This window comes from Prinia subflava, chromosome 1 (genome assembly GCF_021018805.1).
Source record: "Prinia subflava isolate CZ2003 ecotype Zambia chromosome 1, Cam_Psub_1.2, whole genome shotgun sequence".
Taxonomy (NCBI): domain Eukaryota; kingdom Metazoa; phylum Chordata; class Aves; order Passeriformes; family Cisticolidae; genus Prinia; species Prinia subflava.
In genome coordinates this window covers 153,791,698-153,814,609 of record NC_086247.1, presented here as the reverse complement: position 1 = coordinate 153,814,609, position 22,912 = coordinate 153,791,698, and the positions used below count along the sequence as shown (strand labels likewise).

At 50.2% G+C, this 22,912-nt stretch overlaps 2 protein-coding genes and 1 long non-coding RNA gene across 5 annotated transcripts; 2 read left to right on the top strand and 1 right to left on the bottom strand.

Annotated features, from left to right (window-relative positions):
- The first annotated feature begins 63 nt into the window (after positions 1 to 63).
- Positions 64 to 5,468, top strand: LOC134561508 (uncharacterized). 2 transcript variants are annotated; one of them, XR_010082937.1, is made up of 4 exons: positions 64 to 318; positions 412 to 686; positions 777 to 911; positions 1,760 to 5,468. It is a non-coding gene; the product is annotated as an uncharacterized LOC134561508 (long non-coding RNA). The 2 variants fall into 2 exon arrangements; XR_010082938.1 differs by having other exon boundaries at positions 65 to 318; positions 790 to 911.
- Positions 5,469 to 6,332: 864 nt separating this feature from the next.
- On the bottom strand, positions 6,333 to 11,635 carry CHPF2 (chondroitin polymerizing factor 2). Its single transcript, XM_063418512.1, has 4 exons — positions 11,085 to 11,635; positions 8,737 to 9,301; positions 8,100 to 8,282; positions 6,333 to 7,814 (listed from the first exon to the last, which is right to left on the bottom strand). Exons 1-4 carry the CDS (start codon positions 11,354 to 11,356, stop codon positions 6,552 to 6,554), a joined length of 2,283 nt encoding a protein of 760 aa, XP_063274582.1. The 5' UTR covers positions 11,357 to 11,635; the 3' UTR covers positions 6,333 to 6,551.
- Positions 11,636 to 11,720: 85 nt separating this feature from the next.
- On the top strand, positions 11,721 to 21,994 carry ABCF2 (ATP binding cassette subfamily F member 2). Of its 2 annotated transcripts, none has more exons than XM_063418536.1 (15): positions 11,721 to 11,856; positions 12,095 to 12,262; positions 14,368 to 14,580; positions 15,497 to 15,679; positions 15,969 to 16,140; positions 16,285 to 16,380; positions 17,427 to 17,529; positions 17,612 to 17,707; positions 17,808 to 17,927; positions 18,477 to 18,566; positions 18,791 to 18,901; positions 19,159 to 19,221; positions 19,670 to 19,798; positions 20,617 to 20,820; positions 21,426 to 21,994. In XM_063418536.1, the coding sequence occupies exons 2-15, from the start codon at positions 12,109 to 12,111 to the stop codon at positions 21,561 to 21,563; spliced, it is 1,872 nt and encodes a 623-aa protein (XP_063274606.1). In that variant the 5' UTR covers positions 11,721 to 11,856; positions 12,095 to 12,108; the 3' UTR covers positions 21,564 to 21,994. The 2 variants fall into 2 exon arrangements, with proteins under 2 accessions (XP_063274606.1, XP_063274596.1); XM_063418526.1 differs by having other exon boundaries at positions 11,773 to 11,882.
- Positions 21,995 to 22,912: the final 918 nt, after the last annotated feature.

The window sequence follows — 22,912 nt, the reverse complement described above, 5'->3', positions numbered from 1 at the left end:
GCCCCGCTCCGCATCTCCCCGGGCCGCGGGCCCGACGCAGAGCCCCCGCCCCGCCGGGCCGGCCCCCGCCCCGCGCACCTGCCCGGGCCCGGCAGCGCCGGCAGCGCGGCCCACCGGTACCGAGCGCCGCTCGCACCGACACCGGGAGGCAATGGGAATTCCAGTGGCGATGGGGACGGCAGGAGCAGGGTGAGAGAGCAAACAAGCCAGGGGAGCTCTGAGGCACGTCCAATCCTTCGAATCCAGCACCCGCCCACAGTTGCGATCCACTATCTGCACGCTTTTCCTTGTGTTAAGGAGCTGGCGACTTCCGGGAGGGTGAGGATGAGGGCAGTGGGCCTGGCGGGCTAAGGGTCTGTGGTGCAGCGTCAATTGTAACAGGAAAAGGAAAATTGTTTCTTAAACACCCAGGGGGAGATCTCTGTGACCTGCCCTTCGACAGAGCAATCAGGAGGAACCCTCATCGTGACTTGCCAAAGCCTTGCAGTGCATGAGGATGAGGAGGGAAGTTTGGCCAGTGTGAGCACTGACAGTAAATACTTTGGGGTGATGCTCCAAGGAGCTGTGAAGGGTGCAGTGAAAGGACTGAGCTCCACGTGCAAGGAGCCAAGCAAACCTGACAGCTTCACATGCTCAAAAACCGTGCATGTCTAAAAGATGAAGTAAAATGTTGTAAAGATCACAAGGTGGGTTTAAGTCTCAGTGGGAGTTTTTAAGGAGGGACTGTACACATGCCTTTGGCTTTTTCACTGTATTTTCTGTGTCACATTTTCAAGCCTTTTCCTACAGTTATTTGTACCAGCAAATCACTGTTGCAAATGGAAAATGAGTTTCTGTGGCGCCTGTGACCAGAAAATTGCCCCTTTGAGAATCCATGAGCAATGGTTCAGCATGCATGCTGAGAAGATTAGGTAAGTGCCTCGAACACCCAGGAAAGAGTTCAGAATGGGAGAGGGTGACTGCCTTGGCTGAAGTACAGGTCTAATAAGGGTGGACCCTGGGACAGTGGGGCATGAAAACATCTGGTAGAGTGGGGTTCAGGCCATGACTCCTGGCTTGAGACCAAGCTGGCAGCTGGAACCTGCATATGCTCTGCAGTACAGAATATTTCACAGTGGATGTGTGACAAAGCAATGCTCAAAGCCAAATAGAAGCAAGCTCCTATTAAAAGAACTCTTTGTGCTGGAGTTGGGAACGGAGGAGTCTGCTGAGCAAGAATACCTTGCTGTAGCTGGGGAAATGTGCACCTGCTAATGAGAACATCCTGTCCTCTGCTCATCTCACCTGACCAATAGCAAGTCCAGAACTTGTGTGAAACAGCTTAGACCATCTGCAATACCTGGGCTGCACTCTGGGCTGCTGGGAATGCACATGGCAGCTCTGCAGCACTCTGGAGTGAAGCCAAAGTGAGCTGTGACTGAGGGGAGGACCTGCCCACACAGCCCTGACCTGCGGGTCAGGTGTGCCCCAGGCAACAGAGGGGAGGTGGGCTGCTCCCAGACCCCATGGCAGAGCCACATCACTTACATTGCAGTCTTGGAGAAGACTGATGGGCACCGTGATCAGATACAGTATCTGAGTTCACAGCAGCTAGGTTTGTTGGGTTTTTTAAAGTGTACTTGTTAATTTGGGATAGAGTAGCAGCTCTGACACAGATGAAAAGGTGGAGAGTCTATTTTTACCTGTTTCTTGAAGTTAAAAATGCAGCTAGGACAGAAGCTTCTTGTGTTTGTAACATATACCACACATCCTTCTCCAGGATCAACAGATTATTCCAACAGAGCATGTCAGTCAGTCTAAAACACGCAATGGATGAAATTACCTCCACAACTGAAGACAAGGAAGAAAAATACCCACTGCTGTGGACCCCAAAGAAAGTGAAGTATACACAAAAGTAAACACACCCAGTGCATGTTGGGGAAAGCAAAGACACCACATAAGGATGTACATTTCTTCAGGGCTACAAGATCAAACATGACAATTGTGGTAATTTGTCTTCCTGGCCAGCACATGACCCCACGGTAGTACACAGACTCAGCATCATGATCCTCAAATAGTTCATCATTTTTGGCTGAACTAAAGTGCATCCTTGAAAAAGATCTAGTCTTTTTTAGCAAAAGAGACAAAAATGGTGACACAAAGTCAAATCATAAGCATACATAACTGATTTACTCTCTCCCTGACACTGGCCAACACTGTCTGCCTAGAAAAAGAATCACAAAAATAGGGTAGACGAAGAGTGCTCCCTCCCTGGCAGCTCCCTAGCTCTTACAGATTTGTAATTCAGAGACCTGCTGTGCCAGAGATTTTGGCTTGTGTTTAGCAGCCTTTGATAGATTTCTCTTTTGCAAATTTCATCCCCTATATAGTCATGAAATTTAAGGCCATGAAGGATTTATTCCTGAAGGACTTACATTTGACAAGTAATTTCACACTTGCCTCCAATGTGTCTCTTGGTTACACAAACCAAATAAATTGTAGCACACTGGAAAAGTTACCACTTTCCACTAGCTACTCACTTTCAGCACTGAAAGGACATGCCTGTTTTCCTTTGGAAAGGAAAGTTAGTCTGTGGCAGTCATGCCTTACCCCTGGACAACTAAAGAATGCTTTAGTATCCAGTGTTTTCATTTAGTACATGTACTCAGACACCCTAATTAGATCACTCACAACCTTCTAAGAGTTCACAGAATCATAGGAAGGTTTGGGTTGGGAGAGACTTTTAAAGGCCATCTAGCCCTACCCTGCCATGGACAGGGACACCTCCAACTCATAGTAAGGTGAATAAGGTCACTCCAAGTCCCATTCAACCTGGCCTTGGAGACTTCCATGGATGAGGTTCTTTGCACAACCTGCACCAGTGCTTTTCCAGCCTCATTTTAAAAATGGTCTCTCTTGCATCTAGTCTGCATCTACCCTCTTTTAGTTTAAAACAAATAAACCAAATTTAAGTCCATTACCCCTTGTCTTACAACTATGAGAGTTCTGCATCTCACATTGTAAAATACTTCTTACAGTCTTCAGACAAGTTTTGTGAACCTCAAATGTTACTCTTCTTTTCCCTGTTTCCTAGAAGCTTTAAAACTAGCTGTGTGCTATGCCACCAGGGCCCTTCTTGCTGTCTCACATCAACAGCATCTGTTTCCCCAAGATTGTCTACCTGTAAAGATTTATTATTTCATGTCCTAAATCTATACAGGGCTGGGACAGAGCCTGGATTTTAGAGTCTAAAACAGTGGGTCCAAGAAAAATGAAGCCGCTTGCACTTTAATACACTCAATTTCTTTAGACTTACTCTTTTTTAACATGCAGTCCTCTGGAGGAGTGATACACCATCTTCCGCATGCACAAAAGTGCATTTGACTGTTCTAACACACAAGTCTGTGTGAAGAACCTTGCTCTGCTACACACTCTTCTTCACTATTATCTTCTCTTCATGACTTTTTTGCATATTTTTATGTAATCTGCCAATTTTATTTGTAGAGATCTTATATTTGTTTCCAAATAATCAATTAAGTGTCAAACAACACTGGGTAGAGAACTCTCCCTCAGGTAAAAACCAGAATTCCCAGCTTATGGATTGGGCAGTTTGCTGGCAGTATTTCCTGCCTTTCCTTTCCCATGGAGCTGGATTGTAAAAACTAGAAGAATCAGCTTCCAGCTTCCCTCAGCCTTCTCCCAAGATACAAGATGCTCTCAAGAATTTAAGTTCTGTGTAGTGCTGCATCATCACCTGACATGCCCTGACACAGGCAGGGACTTGCCAACAAGTTGGCAACAACATTCCTGGCTTTTGGGTTACATCCATCAAATCTCACTATCCAGTTTCCCATTAATCTTTTTCTTCTCTAATGAGAACTCTCTAATTATTCTTGCTTGCCCTGTGTCATTTCAAACCCTCTCCTTTAGCAGCTTGTTTTACATCCCAGACATCCCCACCTGTCACATCCCCTGCAGCTCTCTGTCAGCAATTCCCGACAGCCAGTTCCTGCATCTCCCCCAGATCAATGCTCAGCTCTGGCATGACACCCACTCTGTCCCTGTGCAGATCTGCTGCTTACTCAGCTTCTTGCAGCACCCAGTGTCCACAGACACTGCCAGTGCTTCCAGATGTGACGTAGAACAATGACCCAAGGAATTCTTTGGATATTACACTGTACTGAAACCAGCAATTACAAGCTCTGCATCCTTGCTGACACGAGGATGTTATTTTTCATGCCGTGGTACCTGATCCCACCTGGCTGCATCCCAAGGAGTCGTGAACCTGAGCTCACACTGGCCTGTGCTGCCCACAGGGCAACAGTCAGACCTAGGTTTGCTGCACAAATCCCTTGCCCACCAGTCCCAGCCAGCTCACCATACAGAAATGTGGGCAGCTCTTGGTCTTGTCCAGCCATTCTGCCACTCACATGGCCTGGCTTTTGTCTAACAGTGAGGCACGAATTTCCAATGCAAACATCCTTTCTGTCTGACAGCAGCAATGATGAATGGAGTTGTTTTCTTGCACTCTTATCATGGCTCTAATGGCAAAAAAAGGGAGAACCAGCACTGCAGGTGGTGTCTGCAGGGCATGCTGGGTGTGGATCAGAGGCCCACTTGGGGTTCCTCACATCTAAATGATATGAGATGATGTACACTATTCTATCGTGTTAGTTCTAACACTTTATATTTTAAATTGCACCCTACACAGCCTGAGTCTCTTTCCTACTTGGATCATATTGTGCAGAACAACCTGCATAATAAATAATAAATGGTTTCCCAGGTAATTGCCCTTGTCCTCATTCTGTGAACATGTGCTTAGGTGTTGTATATAAGTAAAGCTTTAAAAAACAAGGGCCTTGTTAACCCTGTAAAATCATGTCTCAGGCCTGCTACTTTGGCTAAGTAGAAGAGGACTATAGGAAAGTGACTCATCTGAACTGGAGATAGAAAAACAAGTTGTATAACCATTACATGTTCACATCATGGTGTAACGGTGGTTAGTTGAATTACATTTGTTAGGCTAAAATGGACTGTAACTGATCAGAGCCTAACTGCTTAAAAAGGCCTGTTTTTTGCAATAAAGGGCTCTCCTTTGCACTGGGGACTGCATTGCTCTGCTTCGTACATTTAGCAATAAACACACATCCCCACAAGGCATGAGGGATCTGTGTTCTTCCCATGTAAGTGTAACTGAGACATGCCTTACTTGTTAAATAAGCAAATCTGGGATTTCTATCCAAGTTGAACCAATGTTCCTGACTTTGAATACTTCTTGTAAGCTTTTCTAAGTTTAGGCCTCTCTTTTGATGCCAACACCAGACCTTCAGCTTGCTCACCTCATGAGATGAATGTAGCAAATACAACCTCTCTCCTTCAGCAGTGACGAACAGGGTCAGTCACTCTTGCCGGCTTATCACATAAATTCACAAGTTCATATCAGGGTTTTGGGCTTTGATTTCTGGGATGTTGGCTAGAGAGATGATGCTGGAAAGCTGAAAAAGTAAAAGGATTAGTGGGGTCCTGGTGGATACCAAGCTAAAAAGAACTCCAAAAGCCAACAGCACTCCCTGGGAGCAAAGGTGGCTGCAGCAGCAGGACTGTGGCCAGCAGGTCAAGGACAATGGCCTGTCCCCTCAGCACCAGTGAGACATGCCAGGAGTGCTGTGTCCAGTCTGGGCTTCCCAACACGAGACAGACATGGACATACTGGAGATAGTCCAGTAAAGGGAGGTGGAAATGTTAAGTAATGGAAGTGTTTTTGTCCTAACAGTGAGACTGCAAGAGCTGGGACTGTTTGTTCTGGAGAAAAGGCTCAGGGCAGTCTCATCCGTGCGTGTGTCAGTAATGGCAAAGTGTGAGGAAGACAAACAGCTGCTGCTCACTGGCATCTCGTGATGCTGAGAGAAGCAATGGGCACAAACTGAAACACAAGAAATTTCATTTAAACAGGAGAAAGAAGTTTTTAACTGTAAAAGTTACTATGGACCAGAACATACTGCTGGGAGGGACTACAGAGACTCCATCACCAAGATATTTAAACTGGAACCACTCTGCAGCTCCGGAAGAGCCAAAACCACCAAAGTGAACATGGTTAAATAGCTTTGTCCAGGTAAACCAGACAAGCTGTGTTTATGCTTCTTGAAAAAGTGAAATGCATAAACACACAGGAGGGTGCAGCAACAGCCCTGAGAGTAGTCAAGGCAACTTTGTCCAAGTACACAGCTCATACTCACTCTCTCCCTGCACTGCTCAGCAGAATTACACAGCTTTAAGTAAGGTCCATTCTACAGCTGGTTTACTTCCCTCATCCAAGAGGCTGCAAAGTTTACAAATGATGACATTACTCTGCCTGGAAAGAAAATTAAATTTATTAAAAAAAAAAACCCAAAACAAACCAAACCCCCTTTACTGAAACAGCCTCATTCCATAGCCCATGTGCCTCAGAGTGGGTCTGGGAAAGTCTTCCTCCTCCCTTGACCTCACATACCCTTCACCCATGGCAAGGCTGGGAAGGGGATGGAAAGTGCCAAGTGTTAAGGTGCTGAGAAGCTCTTGATGTTTCTCATCTCTCAAGTGCTGTTGGCCTGTTCCTGCTCAAAGAGGGCCATGGCTAAATGTGAGCGGGATGCAAGTCCTTCCAAGTTACTGAGCACACAGCGGTGGTACAGCTCCTCACTGAGCCGGGGATTGCAGCTTCTCACTGTGTATTTCTGCACCAGCCCCGGCTCCACAGCCCTGAACAGGTGCAGGCCAGAATAGTGGAGGAAGACATCAAATACCTCCATGCTCTCCAGCACCTCATCTCGGTCCAGGATATCGGCTGCGAGCTTGGTACGTGCTGTCATATAGTCAGAATTGTAAAAGCAGGCCTCAGCAAAGGAATGTCTGTCAAAATGCCCATCTCTCAGGAAGTCAGTGCTGGAGGATGCCGTCTGCTCACCGCGGTACACCAGCGCGGGGTTGAACTCCTGGAAATGCACAGGGAAGAAGACCTGCCAATTGCTGATGGTGTTCATGCGGCAGCGGTTCAGAAACTCCATGTTGATTTCTGTCCAGACGCTGGCCAAGAAAAACAGCGTGTCCACAGGGTGCTTCTTGGAGACTATATCCATGAGCTTCACTTGCGATGGCACCTCTGTTTTAACGCTAATCCACGGGATTTTAACTTCTGCATAGCGTTTCTCTAGCTCTCCTACCATGGCTTTGACTCCAGCAAAAACATCCACCTGACCAACTCTCTGGGCATCGTAGGGATGGTAGATAAAAAGCAAAGTCAGCAAGGCATTATCATGCGTGTCCAGTGTGTTCATAGCAAACATATCCAGGAAGTTTGCTACAAAATCCAGGTCCTGCACTGTCAAGGGAAGCACCAATTGCACCCGTGTGGCCTCTGTCACATACGGCATGGGAATAATTTCCACCTTGCTTAAGGGTCGTACCAAGCTCACTCGCTTGGCCAGCACGTGGCTGTGACCCTTCTGAGTGGCAGCCTCCAGCAGCAGGTCCAGCGTGTACTCCATGCCCCGCGTGGGGTCGAAGCGCCGGTAGCCGTTCAGCAGCTGCCGCTTGCTGAAGCGGAGCAGGGGCTGGTACAGACGGTTCAGCTGCTCCACCGCAGACTCGATGATTTCACTGACATCTGCCTTACTGGCTCCAGAGAGCTCACACTTTGGGGAGCCATCAGGACACGAGAAGAGGTGCTGCTCCGTGAAGTAGTCCCAGCTGATCACCTCAAAACGGGACTTTGGAAGGAACGGTGCGTTAATGCCCACGGGCCAGGTCACACCTGCCTCACCTGCAGGGGTCAGTGCTGTCAGGTTCCTGATCTGCATCTGTGCAAAGAGAGAGAACAAACTGATCACCACTACATTCTCCAAGAGGTCTAGGCCAGCTCCTCCCCAGGCCCACCTCATCACCTACAACTGTACATAAGCAGTGTCACACCAGGAGTTTTGGGTAATGTGGTATCAGAAGTGCTGTTTCTGAGACAAGGGACTACAGCCTGTGTCTGACTGGCAGCTGCCCACAGACAGAGGCAGTGATCTTCCCCAAGTGTGCTGAAAATTAAGTAAATCCGTTTTGTCAAGGAGTTTTTGCAGGTAACCCTCCCCACATACCTGAAGGTCCTGGATCTCCTGATAAACTCTGTCCAGCTGGATCCTGCTGAACTGCTTGTGCAGCCGGTACATCAGGGTCATGTCAGAAACAGGGTGCACTGCCAGAGCTGCTTGAAACTCCTCTTCTTCCTCTTTCTCTGGTTCAGTATTCTTGGCCAGTTCATAGGTGTGGTAATGTTGGCCCTGAAGCAGACAAAAGCCAGAAAGTTTGGCATGGAACTTGAGTTCACAGGGCAGGTTTTCCTCACCCCAGACACACATCTCCCCCTCTTTCCATACTGACTGTAGTACCTAGAAAAAAAACAGGGCTAAGTTGTCCCTCCCACCCTAAACTGCATTCCCACTTGCTTCTCAGTACCAACATCCCTTTATTCTACCTTAAAACTCTGTGAATCAGCAGCCCTGCTAGTAAGGCTGAAAATTAAATCCTGTGTGTGCTCTCTCCCTCAACATCCCAGCTGTGACTCTGGCCCCAACCCCCTCCCCACCAATGCTGCCATAGTACAGAGCCCTTCCTTCCTCTGCAGCTCACAGCAGCAGCTCACAAAAAAGCCACTTGGCTACACAGTAGAGAAAGAGTCAGATTCTGGGCTTTGTCAGGCTCAGCTAACACAGAACCTGAGCAGGGAGGTAGTACCTGGAGCTGGGAAACACAAGCGATGCCAAGGAAATCAATGATGCAACGACCCAGCCACTCATCTGGGCGCACGCTGAGGATCTCATTGCGACAACTGTCCAGGTGTGGGTGGAGCTTCAGCAAGAGGCTGCGGGACAGCAGGTAGCCAAAGCCCCCATGACAGTACCGGGCTTGCTCGTCTCCCCCGATGAACTCCTCGGCCCGCCCCAGGTACACATCCTGGTTAATACTCAGGTGTGTCACCAGAGCCTTGACCTGCTCAGCCTGCGCATAGGTGTCATCCTGCATGATGTAGAACCAGTCATAGTCAGAGCCAAAGTGCTGATGGATGTAGTTCATGGTCTCGTACATGAGCCAAATGGGCCTCTCGTCGCCGTGGGCCACCAGCGCCATGCCGTGGGGCACCTTGGCGCCGCGCAGCCCCGTGAAGTACAGCAGGCGAGGGAAGTGGTGCGCCACCGTCTTGTTCACTGCCACTGCCAGCGTGTTCAGCGTGGCCTTGGAGGTCAGCACAGCCACAAACAGTCTCTCATGGAATCCCAGCTCTGTCTGGATGTAGCGAGTTCTGTAAAGGAAGCACATACCTACATGACAAACAGCCGGAGGAGAAAGAAATCAAAGAATTATGGTAACTTGGGAGAAGTCTTTAATGGCTGGAATCTACCCAGGTCGAGAAAGTCAAGCCTAGTCACAGAACTTTAAGAGAAGACTCACTAGGAAAAATCCCATTTTGTAAAAACACTTGTTTCCTTCAAGGCAGCTACAATCTCACATCTATCTGAGCTAGAAAACTGTGCAGTGCAATTAAAACACCACAGATGTTCCTTGGAGCTTAGTACACTGTGCAGCTTAGCAGGTATGCTCAATAAAAGCACAGGGACATTGTTGAGGGGTCTCTGGTGCTGGTGGCTGAGGTCTGCTAGGGTACACCAGCTGCACGTAGGGCCCTGGGTGCTGCGAGATCACTGAAGCCCCAGGCCATGAGCCAGGACTGGGTGGTGGTCTTTGGCCTCACAAACAGCACAAAGCCCAGCAGGACCCAATGAACAATGAGAAGACTCAAGACCAAAAACCACCACTGCACCAAGAGGCACATGAGGAAACACATGGAAAGAATACACAGAGACTGGGCGGGTACAAAAGTCCAGGGGTCCCTTTGTTCAGGGTCCCTCTGCAGAGGAATCACCCTGAGCTATGAAGTTGCTGCACCACAAGTGAAATACTTAGAAAAAGCAAAGGGACTCTGCTACAGAAAAGCTGGGGCCAAGGAACCTAGTGTGGCAGTATGAGCGTGGTGTGTGCAAGGAGCTGAGCAAGGCACCTGTTGGGCCACCAGAGCTGCAGATGCCAAGGAGCCTCGCTCCAGCAGTGACAGCCTAGGGCAGTGCCAGTGTGATGCCCAGAGTGGCCCCTGGACAGTTGGGCAGGAAAATTTCCTTAACACATAAACTACAATTAATTGATCAAAATTTTCCTAATGAGTAGACCAGTTTAAACAAGTTTTGAAGAGTAATTTAACATGTTCTATTAAACATGAGTAACAAAACAACCACAGAATCCCAGAATGGTTTGGGGCAGAAGAAACCATTAACACCCTCTAGTTCCAACACCCTGCCACAGGTAGAGACACCTTCCACTATCCCAGGTTGCTCCGAGCCCTGTCCAGCCCAGCCTCAGACACTTCCAGGGATGGGGCTGCCACAACTTCTCTGGGCAACCTGTGCCAGTGCTTTGCCAACCTCACAGGAAAGACGTTCTTCCTAATATCTAATCTAAACCTACTTCCCTTCAGTTTGAAGTCCTTCCCCCTTGTCCTGTCACTCCACATCCTTGTTAAACAGTCTCTCTCCATATTTCTTGGCTGTTTCCTTTCTGGCACTGTAAGGCTGCAGCTAGATCACTGTGAAGCATTTTTTCTCCAGACTAAACAATTCAAGTTCTTTCAGCCTTTCCTCCACCCCTCTAACAATCTTGGTGGCTCCCTCTGGATTCACTCCAACAAGCTGATGCCCTTCTTGTGCTGGGGACCCAGGGCTGGATGCAGCATTGCAGGTGGGGTCTCACCTGAGCAGGGCAGAATCACCCTCCCTGTACTGACAATAAATATTCTCATTCTTCCTGGACAATTTTGCTGCCTTTTTTCCCCTCAGGGCAATTTCTTGAATACATCTCTTGCATTCCTCAAGGTAGCAATCTTGGCCATTGCCTTGGTGCACCGTGCTCTGACTACACATGTATCTCAAACAGCAAATATCCCCTTGAACCAGTTCACTCACATGAAGATTTAGAACTTCCTACGAGAATATTTTGCTTGAAGGAAACCCAGGCCAAAAAAACCCATCATTTACCTGAGCACTTTTTTGTAAGGCTTGTTGGGGTCTCTGTAATACGGCACAATCCGGGGCCTGAAGTCCTCGTGGCCCGGGACCGGCCTCCTCTCCGCTGCCTCGGGCGGAGCCCCGCGGGCGGGCAGCGCGGCCGGGCCCGGGGCCAGACAGCGTTCCTCGGCCGCGCCGTGGCTCCAGGAGGCGCGCAGGAGGCTCAGGCTGCAGCCGAGGGACAGCCCGAGCAGCAGAGGCAGCGCGGGCCGCAGCGCGCTCAGCACCGCGCTCAGGCGCATCGCGGCAGCTACGGCCAGGCCGAGCTCACGGGGCGGCCGCAGGACATGGCGGGCGCGGGGCGCTCGGGCGGCAGCGGTCCCGCGGCACGGCGGCGCCGGTCGCTGTTACCCGGAGGCTGCTGACAGGGCGGAGGGAGGGCCGGAGTTCCGGGACGGGGGCGCGAGGAGCGACGGCAGCTCCAGCCCAGCCGCGCTCCGCCGCTGCCACCTCACCTGCCACATCGCCCCGGCGCTTCCGCTTCCGCTCCACCGTCGCTGGTGCCCGGCGGCCGCTCTGGCCCGCGCCGCCGGCACCTCTATGGTACCTGCGGGGGCGGGGCCGAGCCGGCGCGCGGCATGCCGGGAGGCGCGGCGGCCTTGCGGCCTGCGCTCCCCAGGGCCTCGCGCCGCCCGGCGCCGCTGACGCTCCGCGCTGCGATTGGCCGGGGCGCCGAGGGGGCGGGGCTCGCGCACGCGGTCGCGGCGGGGCTGTTGCGACAGAAGGAAAGCGCGAGCGGCCGGTGCGGGCGGGCCCGGGGAGCCAAGGGTGGGGAGCAGCGGGGCAGGGCCGGGGTGGGCGGCGCGGCGCGGGCAGCTCGGCAGGCGGGCGGGAACCCTCGGCAGGAGCCGGCGGCACCGTGTGCTCCGGGCCGAGGCGGCCGGCCCGCGGCGCCGCCGGGGCGGGGAACAGAGGCGGGGCGACCCGGGCCGGGCCGGATCGGCGCGACCTAACGGCGCCTGTCGCCCCCTCTGGCGTAGCTCCCTCCCGCGCCATGCCCTCCGACCTGGCCAAGAAGAAGGCGGCCAAGAAGAAGGAGGCGGCTAAAGCCCGGCAGCGGCCGCGCCGGGTCCCGGACGAGAACGGTGATGCCGGGACGGAGCCGCAGGAAGTCCGGCCCCCAGAGGCGAACGGGACAGTGCTGCCAGGTGAGGGGGCGGCCGCTGCCGTGTCTGCCCCGCGTGTCGCAGGGCAGGGGGCCCGGCCGGCGCCGTTCCCGGCCGGACGGTGTGCGCTCGGCGTTCTCCCGGCAACCGCGACATTGATGAGCTGATGGAACACCTCGGGCATGGGTTGCGGAGCACCGGGCGGCTGCAGTGGGTCCCCCCGGGACCGCTCTGCCCTCGGGACCGCTCTGCCCGGAGGCAGCAGGACACCCTGGGGGCTCCGCGTGGGCCCTCTGTACGAGGGATGCCCGTGGCCCTCGCTTGAGGCATGGTAGTGTGAAGATGGAGGGGGCTGATGGTGCTCTCAGACAAGACACTTTCCCTGTCTTCTGCTATGTGATGCCCGGACCTGTTTGGGGTTTTTTTGGGTTTTCTTTATGTTTGGAGTTTTCTTTCCTGCTGCAGAAACCACTGTAGCGTCTGAATTAATTCTCTTCTTACTGCTATTTGCGCTGACTCTCTGCTCACCTGTTTCTCTGAGACGTACCTGGTTTGCAGAAATTAAGAACCTGCCTCTAAAAGAGTTTGTGCCCGTTAAAGAGAGAGGCTTTGCCACAGGGAGATGTTGGTCTTAAAGGAAATAGGGCAGGTAACGCTTATAGAGGGAGAGTTTATTTTTGGGTCTTCCTCTAGCTCCCCTGGAAGCCCGCAGGGTTCGTTCCGGCCTCGCTCTCGGTGCGCTCTGCCGGCGGCTCTCGGTGCCCGGGGCCGCCCCTGACCGCGGCTCCGAGCGCGCGGGGCAGCCCGGCCCGAGTGGGCCAATCGCCGCCTTCCGCCGGCGCTCATTTGCATACCGCCCCCCTATTGGTGCAGCCCGGGGCGGTGGGCGGGGCGGCGGCGGCCGGGCCGGGGTCCGGGGGGTCCCGGGGAAGGCGCCGCTTCCCCCGGGGCGGGCACGACGGGAGCGGGCACGGCCCCGGCCCGGAGAGCTCAGGAGCCTTGGACAGCGCTCCCGGGCACAGGGCGGGATGGGTGGGGTATCAGTGCAGGGCTGGGACTTAGACTCGATGATCTTTGTGGGTCCCTTCCTGCTCAGGAGATCATGTGGGTCGATACCGGCATATTTCTTATTCAGCTATTTATTCATCGGGGTAACGCTCTCTTCTCTATGTTTACTCACTTGCTTCATTCGTTGTTGTCATTGCTCTGTGGCATTGCCCAAAGGGGTCCTGTATCAGTGCCAGTGATGTTTTTTGCTCCTCAGCTATGGCACATTTGCCATGGTGTTAACGGTGGTTTAGCCAGAAGTGCTGGATGCTGACAGCCAGGGTGTCATTCCGCACTGGCACAATCTGAAATCAGCTCTCCTTGCTAAGATCCCCGGTGCCATTGGCTACTTCAAAGGGTAGCATCTCTTACTGAGGAGTGAAGTTGGCCTGTGACAGAAGGTTAACATGACAGGAAGGATGGTGGTGAGGCTCTGGCACAGGCAGCCCAGAGAAGCTGTGGCTGCCCCATTCCTAGAAGTGTCCAAGGCCAGGTTGGGTGGGAGCAACCTGCTCTAGTGGAGGGTGTCCCTGCCCATGGCAGCAGATTTAGAATTAAATGCTCTAGAAGATGTAATCCAGACCATTCTAGGATTCTATGATTCTATGACTTGCATGTACTGTAGGAGGAAAGGAAGAAGGGAACACGCAGATAGACATCACAGCTTCTCAGAAAATTAGTAGGGACTGTTTCAGTGCTGCTGCTGCTTCTCTATTCTCAGCTTTCCCTTCGTTTATTTTCTAGTCAATTCGTTTTCTGGCCAAGCCTTTTCTTAAGCTTACAGGCAATACTTAGTACACTCTATTCCTAGTCTAGTCTATCCTGCAGGGGGAGTTAGTCCCATCACATTCAGAGAACAGCTCGCTCTTCTGGCTGCTCACTTAGTCCTGGTGGTCCTGTTGACACATAGATATTTAGCTGGTGGAAGTTCTGTCTAGACCATGTATATCCCCCTGCTAAGCTGAAAAGCTGCGTGTCATTGCATCTGAGTCTCCTCAACTCTTTTGTGTTGTTTTTGTGGTCCTGGACCTTTTGGTACAGGGGCTTATGGCTTCCCTTGTTTGTAAATCAGTAACATTTCTGGTCTTCTCTATGTATAGAGGTGGATGCTCTTACAAAGGAACTGGAGGACTTTGAGTTAAAGAAAGCTGCTGCCCGAGCTGTGACAGGAGTGCTGGCCTCCCACCCCAACAGCACTGACGTGCATATCATCAACCTCTCACTGACCTTTCATGGCCAGGAGCTGCTGAGTGACACCAAACTGGAGCTGAACTCTGGCAGACGCTATGGCCTGATCGGGCTCAATGGGATTGGTAAGCTGAGGGGAAGCAAAATGGCTCCCTGGAGCCTGGGAAAGGTGTCGTGCTGCTGAGGAGCTGGGCAGGTGCAGGTGGGAAGTGCTGGAAACCAGGAGGGCTGTTAGACAGACATGGCTGGGACCCAGCAGTTTCTGTTCTCCCACATCTCCACCCAGGAAGGGGAGTTACTAGGATTGCTAACAGAAGTCTGAGATTGCATTCTAGATCGGGACTGTGCTTTTGATCTCGTTTCTGTGGAGAATTGGGTGAGATGTCTGGGATCTGTTAATCTGCCTGATTCCTGTTTGCCTGATTAGCTTGGTAGAGGCAGTAAACCCAAGGCTGATGGTGTTGGTCAAAGAACTTGTATGGAGGAGTAGAGAATGTGTGGTTTGTCCTGACTAGGAAAACAACTGCACAGTCCCTGGAGAAAGTGATGCTACATTGAGACATGCAGAATATGGGTGTGATGGGAGAGGTGCTAGTAAGATCTGGTTTTAGGAAAGTTTCGGGAAAACTCAGGTTGTTTATGGAATAGTGCGTTACTTTCCTCTATATTAGAAGTCTTCGGAATCTGGGATCCTGATACCAGCTATCAGACCTAGTTAGACAGCAGAAAGTACAACACAGATAAAAGTTCCCCAAGTCTGGGCAAGGGCTGAAGTGCAGTGGTTTTCAAAAAAAAGCTTCTTCATGTCTTAGTCCTGTCCTTGGGGTGGTGAGCCTTAGCTAGGAGGGCAGCCTGTCCTAGCGAGGCAGTGGGCTCTGCTGTGCCTCCATCTCTTCTGGCCTCTTGGAAAAAAAAATCCCCAGGATTTTCTGAGGTTGGAAAAGGAAGGAATCACAGTGGGATCTGGGTGTATCGCATCTGTTTCACTGTGACATTTTATCTGACTGAATCCATCAATGAATTGTGATTATCTGCACACAGGGAAATCCATGCTTTTGTCAGCTATTGGGAAGCGAGAAGTGCCCATCCCAGAGCACATTGACATCTACCACCTCACCCGAGAGATGCCTCCCAGTGACAAGACCCCTCTGCAGTGTGTGATGGAGGTGGATACAGAGAGGGCCATGCTGGAGCGAGAAGCAGAACGTTTAGCTCATGAGGATGGTAAAGCTGCTCAGAGTCCCGAGGGACATTTCCTCCATTTCCTTCCCTACCAAAAAAGTTTGGGTTCCTTGGGGAAGTTTTCACATGTTGTGGTACCTGTTTTGCCCAGCTGCCCTGTACTAATGGGTACGGATGACACTTCTTTGGATGAGTTATTCCATGCAGCATCTTAAGAAGTGTCTCAGGCTTGGATGTGGAGGGGGCTAAACAGGGGGACTGTGAGGTTTCCCAGCTGTGCAGCTGAGAGCCCGTAGTAGGCAGAGGTGCTGACTGGCAGCCTCTCTTTCAGCGGAGTGTGAGAAACTCCTGGAGTTATATGAACGCCTGGAGGAGCTGGATGCTGATAAGGCAGAAGCACGGGCCTCACGCATCCTTCATGGCTTGGGGTTCACACCAGCCATGCAGAGGAAGAAGCTGAAGGACTTTAGTGGTGGCTGGCGAATGAGGGTGGCTCTTGCCAGGTGAGTGGAATGGTGCCGGCTGCTTCCCGTGAGAATGTGTGCCCAGCTGCAGAGCCACAGACAGTTCTGAGAACTCAGAGCAGAGTTGAGAGGCTTTGGGTTGCCTGCACTTACCCTGTGCTGTCATCTCCCCTGCCCTTGCAGAGCGCTCTTCATTCGGCCTTTCATGCTGCTGCTCGATGAGCCCACAAACCACCTTGACCTGGATGCCTGTGTGTGGTTGGAGGAAGAGCTGAAAACGTAAGCATGGAGGAGTTTGCTGCCTCTGTGGGTTGTGCTTTTCTGCTTGTCAGCATGTGAGCATGAACATCTTGTCAGCACGTAAGCAAGTTCTGCAGGAGTAACTGTACAGTTCTTGTGGGTGCGTAACTGTATCGTTCTTGCAGCACCAGTGACACCTTCTGCTTGCTGCTATGGGAGATTCTTTGATGCAAGGGTAAAGAATTCAATTCGATTCCCTGTCTCCTTGGCACTGAAGAAATGACAAATGTTGGTTTGTACTCTCAGGTTAAAGGCGCTTCATTGAAAGCCAGGATCAGGCCTGGGCAGCCTCTGTAGCAGCATTGTGTACTATACCAGTAGTGTGAGCTTTCCAGACCTGGCTCCCAGCTCAGCTTCCTACCCACCATTTTTCTGTTTTCACAGAACTGTAGTTTCTGAGAGTGTGTTGGTTTCATCTTTTGCTAGTGTGTGAGGTGACTGGTTTTCATAACTAAGGTAAAATGTTAAGGTGTAAGGCAAAAAGCTTAGGAACAGTTAGGAAGGTTATGGGGTGTGCATTAAAATAGCTGTATTGTGAGAAGGGCTTTGCCTTTGCAGAGATTTTTCCATCAGCTCTGTCAGTTGAATCTTTTGCATCCTTGCTTTAGAAAAAATCGTTGAACCTCTTTTGGGGAGGCTTTAACCCCTCATTGTACAGATTGGGAGCAGAGCCAGATGCAGTGTGGGTAATGGATAGGAGTCTGTACTGAGGGGAAAGTAAGCAGCAAAGGTTGAAACTTCTTAGAAATGTGATTGCCAGTGGAGTCAGCTGCATCAGTGACACAAGTCACCTGCCACATAGGCAGCCAGCTCTGGGCTTTTTGTGATAACAGGCAAGGGCTATGTAATGGTGCTGGGTGTTTTACTACAGTGAAAATTGTTGGCAGGATTTACTCACTGCAGTTGGTTGTAGCTGCTTTTCTGCCGATTTTCCAGGGCATGCATGTAAAGCCTTTATCACCATCAGGGCCAGCAGATAGGATTTCTTTTCCTAATTTAGTCTAATAACTTACGTGGTGCCACAGGTTCAAGCGGATCCTTGTGCTGATATCCCACTCCCAGGACTTCCTGAATGGCGTCTGCACCAACATCATCCACATGCACAACCGCAAACTTAAATACTACACGGTGAGTAAACAGAGCCCCATGTAACCAGCAGAAACAGGGGCTGCTCTCTGGGCACAGCTGATGTTCCATGCTCTCTTTCCAGGGAAACTATGATCAGTATGTAAAGACTCGCTTAGAACTAGAAGAAAATCAAATGAAGCGATTCCACTGGGAGCAAGATCAGATCGCTCATATGAAGGTTCCTGCCTAGCTGCATGAGCAGCCTCCTGCCCTTTTAGGGGGCATCCCTTCCCCTCGTCAACCTTACTGTGGCTTTTGGCTAACTCTTTTTTTTGCAGAATTACATCGCACGATTTGGCCACGGTAGTGCGAAGCTGGCCAGGCAAGCTCAGAGCAAGGAGAAGACCCTTCAAAAAATGATGGCTTCTGGCTTGACAGAGAGAGTTGTGAACGACAAGGTAGGATCAGACATGGGATTGCATCTAGAGTTCCATATTTGAGACATGGACTACAGGAGTAGAAGGGTCTTCAGCAGACAGCAGGAATGGCTGACAGAGCTGGTAGCGAGAATGAGATACCCTTCCTGATGCCCAGGATCCCTGTACTCAGCATGGAGTAATGCTGAGCAATGAGAAGAGGAGGAGGAATTTTCTAGGGGAGGGAAGTGGAGTTGTCATATCAATAAGGCCATTTTGCAGATACAGAAATCAGAAAGGAATGCCTAGGGCTCATAGGAGATGGGAGAGGATACTCATTCCTTTTACTTGTGTAAAGAGTACAAATCCACATTTGTTTCAAAGGGAAAGAAACAGGAACTCTTTAGCCAGCATGAGCTTGCAAGCAGCTCATCAAAATAGATTTGGGTGAGTGGCGAAAAGGGCTTATAAAAAGTCAGAATCTAGTGCCTTTGTCTATAGCTGATGTTGGTAGTGAGGCATGGCTATACTGGAATGACTGGGCTGTCCCATGTTCTGGGGTGTCTCACTGGGCATATTCTGTGTTAACAGACTTTATCGTTCTACTTTCCACCCTGTGGGAAAATTCCCCCTCCTGTCATCATGGTGCAGAATGTCAGCTTCAGATACACCAAGGATGGGGTGAGTATGGAATATGCATATAGAGGTGGCTTCTCTTCCTGCCTTCTTTGGGAGTGGGAGATTTCTGGCTGTGCTTCCTGGGGGGGCTCCCGTGTACGACTAATGGAACAAAGTTCTTGGCAGTGCTAGTGCTGGGCCTGCTGGGTACAGAGCATTACAGCTGCAGCAGGGGTTCTGGAGAGTACTGAAAAGGCTTAATGTTTCACGGTTTTTGTGGTTTGCAGCCATGGATCTATAATAATCTGGAGTTTGGGATTGACCTGGATACTCGTGTAGCTCTTGTTGGACCCAATGGAGCTGGAAAGTCAACACTGCTGAAACTGCTCACAGGAGAGGTTTGCTCCATACATTGTCTACTCTGCTCTGGGCCTTTACTTTTGGGATAATCTTCAGCAAAGTGCTCTTTTTGCCAGAACACCCTGGTCAGGCCTTAGAAGTCCTATGGTCTTATTGAAACATAGGGCTTTTTCTCTCATGTTATCTGTTCGGACTGCCTCCCCTGTGCCAGACTGGGGATGGCTGGATTCTGTATTTCTGGCATACTGCAAGAGGAGAGATTTCCTGCTGAAATGATTCTATCTTCCTCTTCTAGCTGCTGCCCACAGATGGGATGATTCGCAAGCACTCGCATGTGAAGATCGGTAGATACCACCAGGTACTTCCTACAGCAGCCCCCAGGGATAGGGAATGCTTAGGAAAGAGCAGTCAGGAATGAGGAGCCTTGCCCCTCTAGTTCTGCTTCTAAGGCCTCTCCCACTGCTGCCTTTCTGTGTCTGGAGGTGGGGGAAGGAACTGCTCCACGGAATGGTCTCCAGCTCATGTTCTTACCCTGCAAAGAGGTTGGCTGTGGTCCTTCCTGTTCAGTCTCCCACCTGCTATGGCAGAGCTGGTTGCCTTGTGTTTGGTGGTGGACAAGCCTCCTAATCTGAAGCAGCGTTCCTGTTCCTGAAATGGAAATTATTCCCTAATAGTTTGGTGCAGAGGCTGTCCTGTGGGTGGGATTATTGGCTCATGTGTTCTGCTGCTCACCTGCCACCCAAAGGGGGGCAAGGAGGGCAAGGCTTGGTGTGCACAGCCTGAAGCTGCCTTTTCTTCTCTGTCAGCACTTGCAAGAGCAGTTGGATTTAGACCTCTCACCCTTGGAGTACATGCTGAAATGCTACCCAGAGATCAAGGAGAAGGAGGAGATGAGGAAAATCATTGGCAGATATGGTCTTACAGGGAAGCAGCAGGTGAGTATGGGCTGTTGAGGTTTGCCTTTTGTTCATCAGGGGAGTAGAGGTTCTGTGTTTTCTGTTACTCTGCTGATACCTGACAGTGTGATACAGTATCCAGCATGGCACACCACCACATCAAAATGCTTTTTCCATCTCTGCCTTCCAAATTGGAGAAAAAAATAACTCACAGCTCATGGGAGCTTTCTTTGGATCATGGCAATGTGTGGATTAGAAGGGGTGACCCCCTCAGACTCTGGGTGAAAAGAGAGCAAGTTCTGGTATAGTGCTAGACCTGAGCATGTTTTAATTATAATTTGAGCTATTTTGCTTCTCTCTTGTTTCTGAGATGAGTACCAGGCAGAAGTGCTACAAGATTCTCGGCTATTTCAGATTGGGTTCAGACAGGAGAGTGGGCTCAGCTATGGTGCTCCAAGTCCAGGCATGGCATGCTCCTGTACATGACACATCCTGTGTGTGACAGTTGTCCACATCGCTGCAGTTCAGCATTCATTTCTACATTGGTTTTGCCCATTTGTCACTGCAGAAGTTGAGAGTAGTTTGATTGTTGTGTCAGTGAATACCAGGCAGACCAATTAACTGTCCTTACACACCCTTGGCACGAGCTAGGCCTTGCTGTGTCCGGTCCTTCAGAAGCCACTGGAATTCCCTTCTTCCCTGGGTGGGAGAAGGTTTGTGTAGGTGTAAGGGTGACTGAACCCTTGTCTTGTGTCATGGAGCTGCTGGGAGCCCAAGGTGAGACCCAAGTGGTTTGGGCCAGGGTGGCAGCTGTCAGGTCACTGCAGAGCTGCAAGCCCTGTGTGTGTGTTGGGCAGGTGAGCCCCATCAGGAATCTCTCTGATGGGCAGAAGTGCCGCGTGTGCTTTGCCTGGCTGGCCTGGCAGAACCCTCACATGCTCTTCCTGGACGAGCCCACCAACCACCTGGACATAGAAACCATCGATGCACTGGCAGATGCTATCAATGAGTTTGAAGGAGGAATGATGCTTGTCAGCCACGACTTCAGACTCATCCAACAGGTAAGGACAGTTGTGAGTTTTGTCAGAGCACACTTCAAACAAAGTGTTTTCAACTGACTGGCTCTTACTCATCCCAGAAAGTTGGGTGAGTGAAAAAAAATCGCTATTCCTTTAGTGTGTTCATGTTAAACAGTTACTGAGCTAGCCCAGGAAAACATTAGGTACTTAAATAAAAACCACCACAAACATCAAGTGCTCATCTATCAGCTGTAGCTTTGTCTGCAAGTTCAGGTATAATTTTATTTTTCACTGTGATAGATCCAAGTAGTTCAGGTCAAGAACTACTTTTGTTTCAATTACCAATTTAGCAAGAAAGGCTTTTCATATTAGTCCATGAACAAAATCAGAAATATAGAGGGGCCTAGGATTTTCAGTTCTAAAACCACCAGGGATTTTCAGTTCTAAAATCACCAGGAAAGATGTTTCCCTGTACATACTTTTCTTTGGTAGTCTAAATGTGGTAGTTATCAAACTTTTCTTGCCAGACTTCAGAGAGTAGTTTTTAGTTAACTTTATAATTTTGGTAAGATTATAAAATTTTGTACTGCGAACCTCTCTCCTCCTCCCCCTCCGCCTTCTCCTCCTCCTTGTGTGTTTGCTCTCAGGTCGCACAGGAGATCTGGGTCTGTGAGAAGCAGACAATCACCAAGTGGCAAGGGGACATCCTTGCCTACAAGGAGCATCTCAAGTCGAAGCTGGTGGATGAGGACCCGCAGCTCACCAAACGGACCCACAACGTGTGAGCTGAGGAGCTGGGGCTGCCTGCCCGCCGCGGGAGCACAGCTGCTGCTCCCTCTGGCTGTGTTCTAGGATTGCTGCAATACTGCTTCCCCTCGACTTGCCTTGCACCTCTATGTCTGGACAGAGCTGTTCTCTCCTGATCTGGCTACATTTGGGCAACTGTTTCCTTATTTAGACAATGTCCCATCTGAGCCAGGCCTTGGGATCTGTTGGCTTGGGGTCATGACAGTGACCATTAGGGGTGTCCAAGCTGCAGTGATACAGAAGTGGAGACCCCAGCCCAGCTTCTTCTGCCTTTTCCTTCCCAATTTCTGCTTCAGTTTAGATACTTCACTTCAAACTCCTCTGGCCTTGGTTTGTTTTTAACTATTATTTAACAGTGTAATTAACAGATCTGCCCGAGAATCCATCAGTCAATAAAGAGAGAAAAACATTCTTGTGTTGTTTTGTGAACTATGGTAGTTGGGGTGTGCTGGGGTGAGTCAGCAAGTGCAGAGCTTTGCGAGAGATCAGCCCTTCCTACTAAATGTTCAGTTCCTCAGTGTAACCAAAGCTGTGGCCAGAGCTTGAGGAATGTGGCGAGTCCTGAGCTGTGAGGCACTGAGCAGTGAGCAGGCTCCTCACACTGGGGCAGCTCTGCTCAGCCAGACTGAATGCTGCATTTCCAGTGAGCCATAGAACAAGCCACTACTGCTCCTGTTGTAGCCAGTGACACACACGACTTGAAAATGTTCTCAAGATCAATGTTAGAGACAGAACACAGATCTATGGAACACCAGCGCATGTTCTCACCAACACAGGGGCTCGGGTGTGGCTTTTTGCTTCACCTTGAATTGTCTAAGGATGAGACTCAATAGTATAGGAATTTTGGACTACAAATTAGTTCCTTCTTCCTTGCACATTTAATTAAAAACTAATCAACTGTAGTTTAACTTTTATTTTTGTTCTCAATAATGGATTTTTGGAAAAACTGGTGTTCAAACCTCACCCTGAGCCACAGAAGCTTGAATAAAATACATGTTTAATTTATTATTAAAACAGAGGGTACTAAAGAGAAAGGTAGGTAGCAAATCAAACCTCTCTGGTTGCAGGAAGTGTTGGTGAGTTGGAAAAGGTTGTGAAATAGCTCTGAGAATGGTAAGGTCTAAGAATCCTGATTGAAGCTAGAACTAATCTTCTTTTCCTTACCAAAGATTTGGTAACAATTCATTTCACTACATTTCAGATCTGGGGTAATAAATGCAGGATACAATCTTACACGGAGAACTTTGGGAATGGTAAATCCTGAGAATGGCCAGGAGCCACTGGGATGATGGGCAGCATGATGGGCAGTAGCTGGAGCATTGTTGTA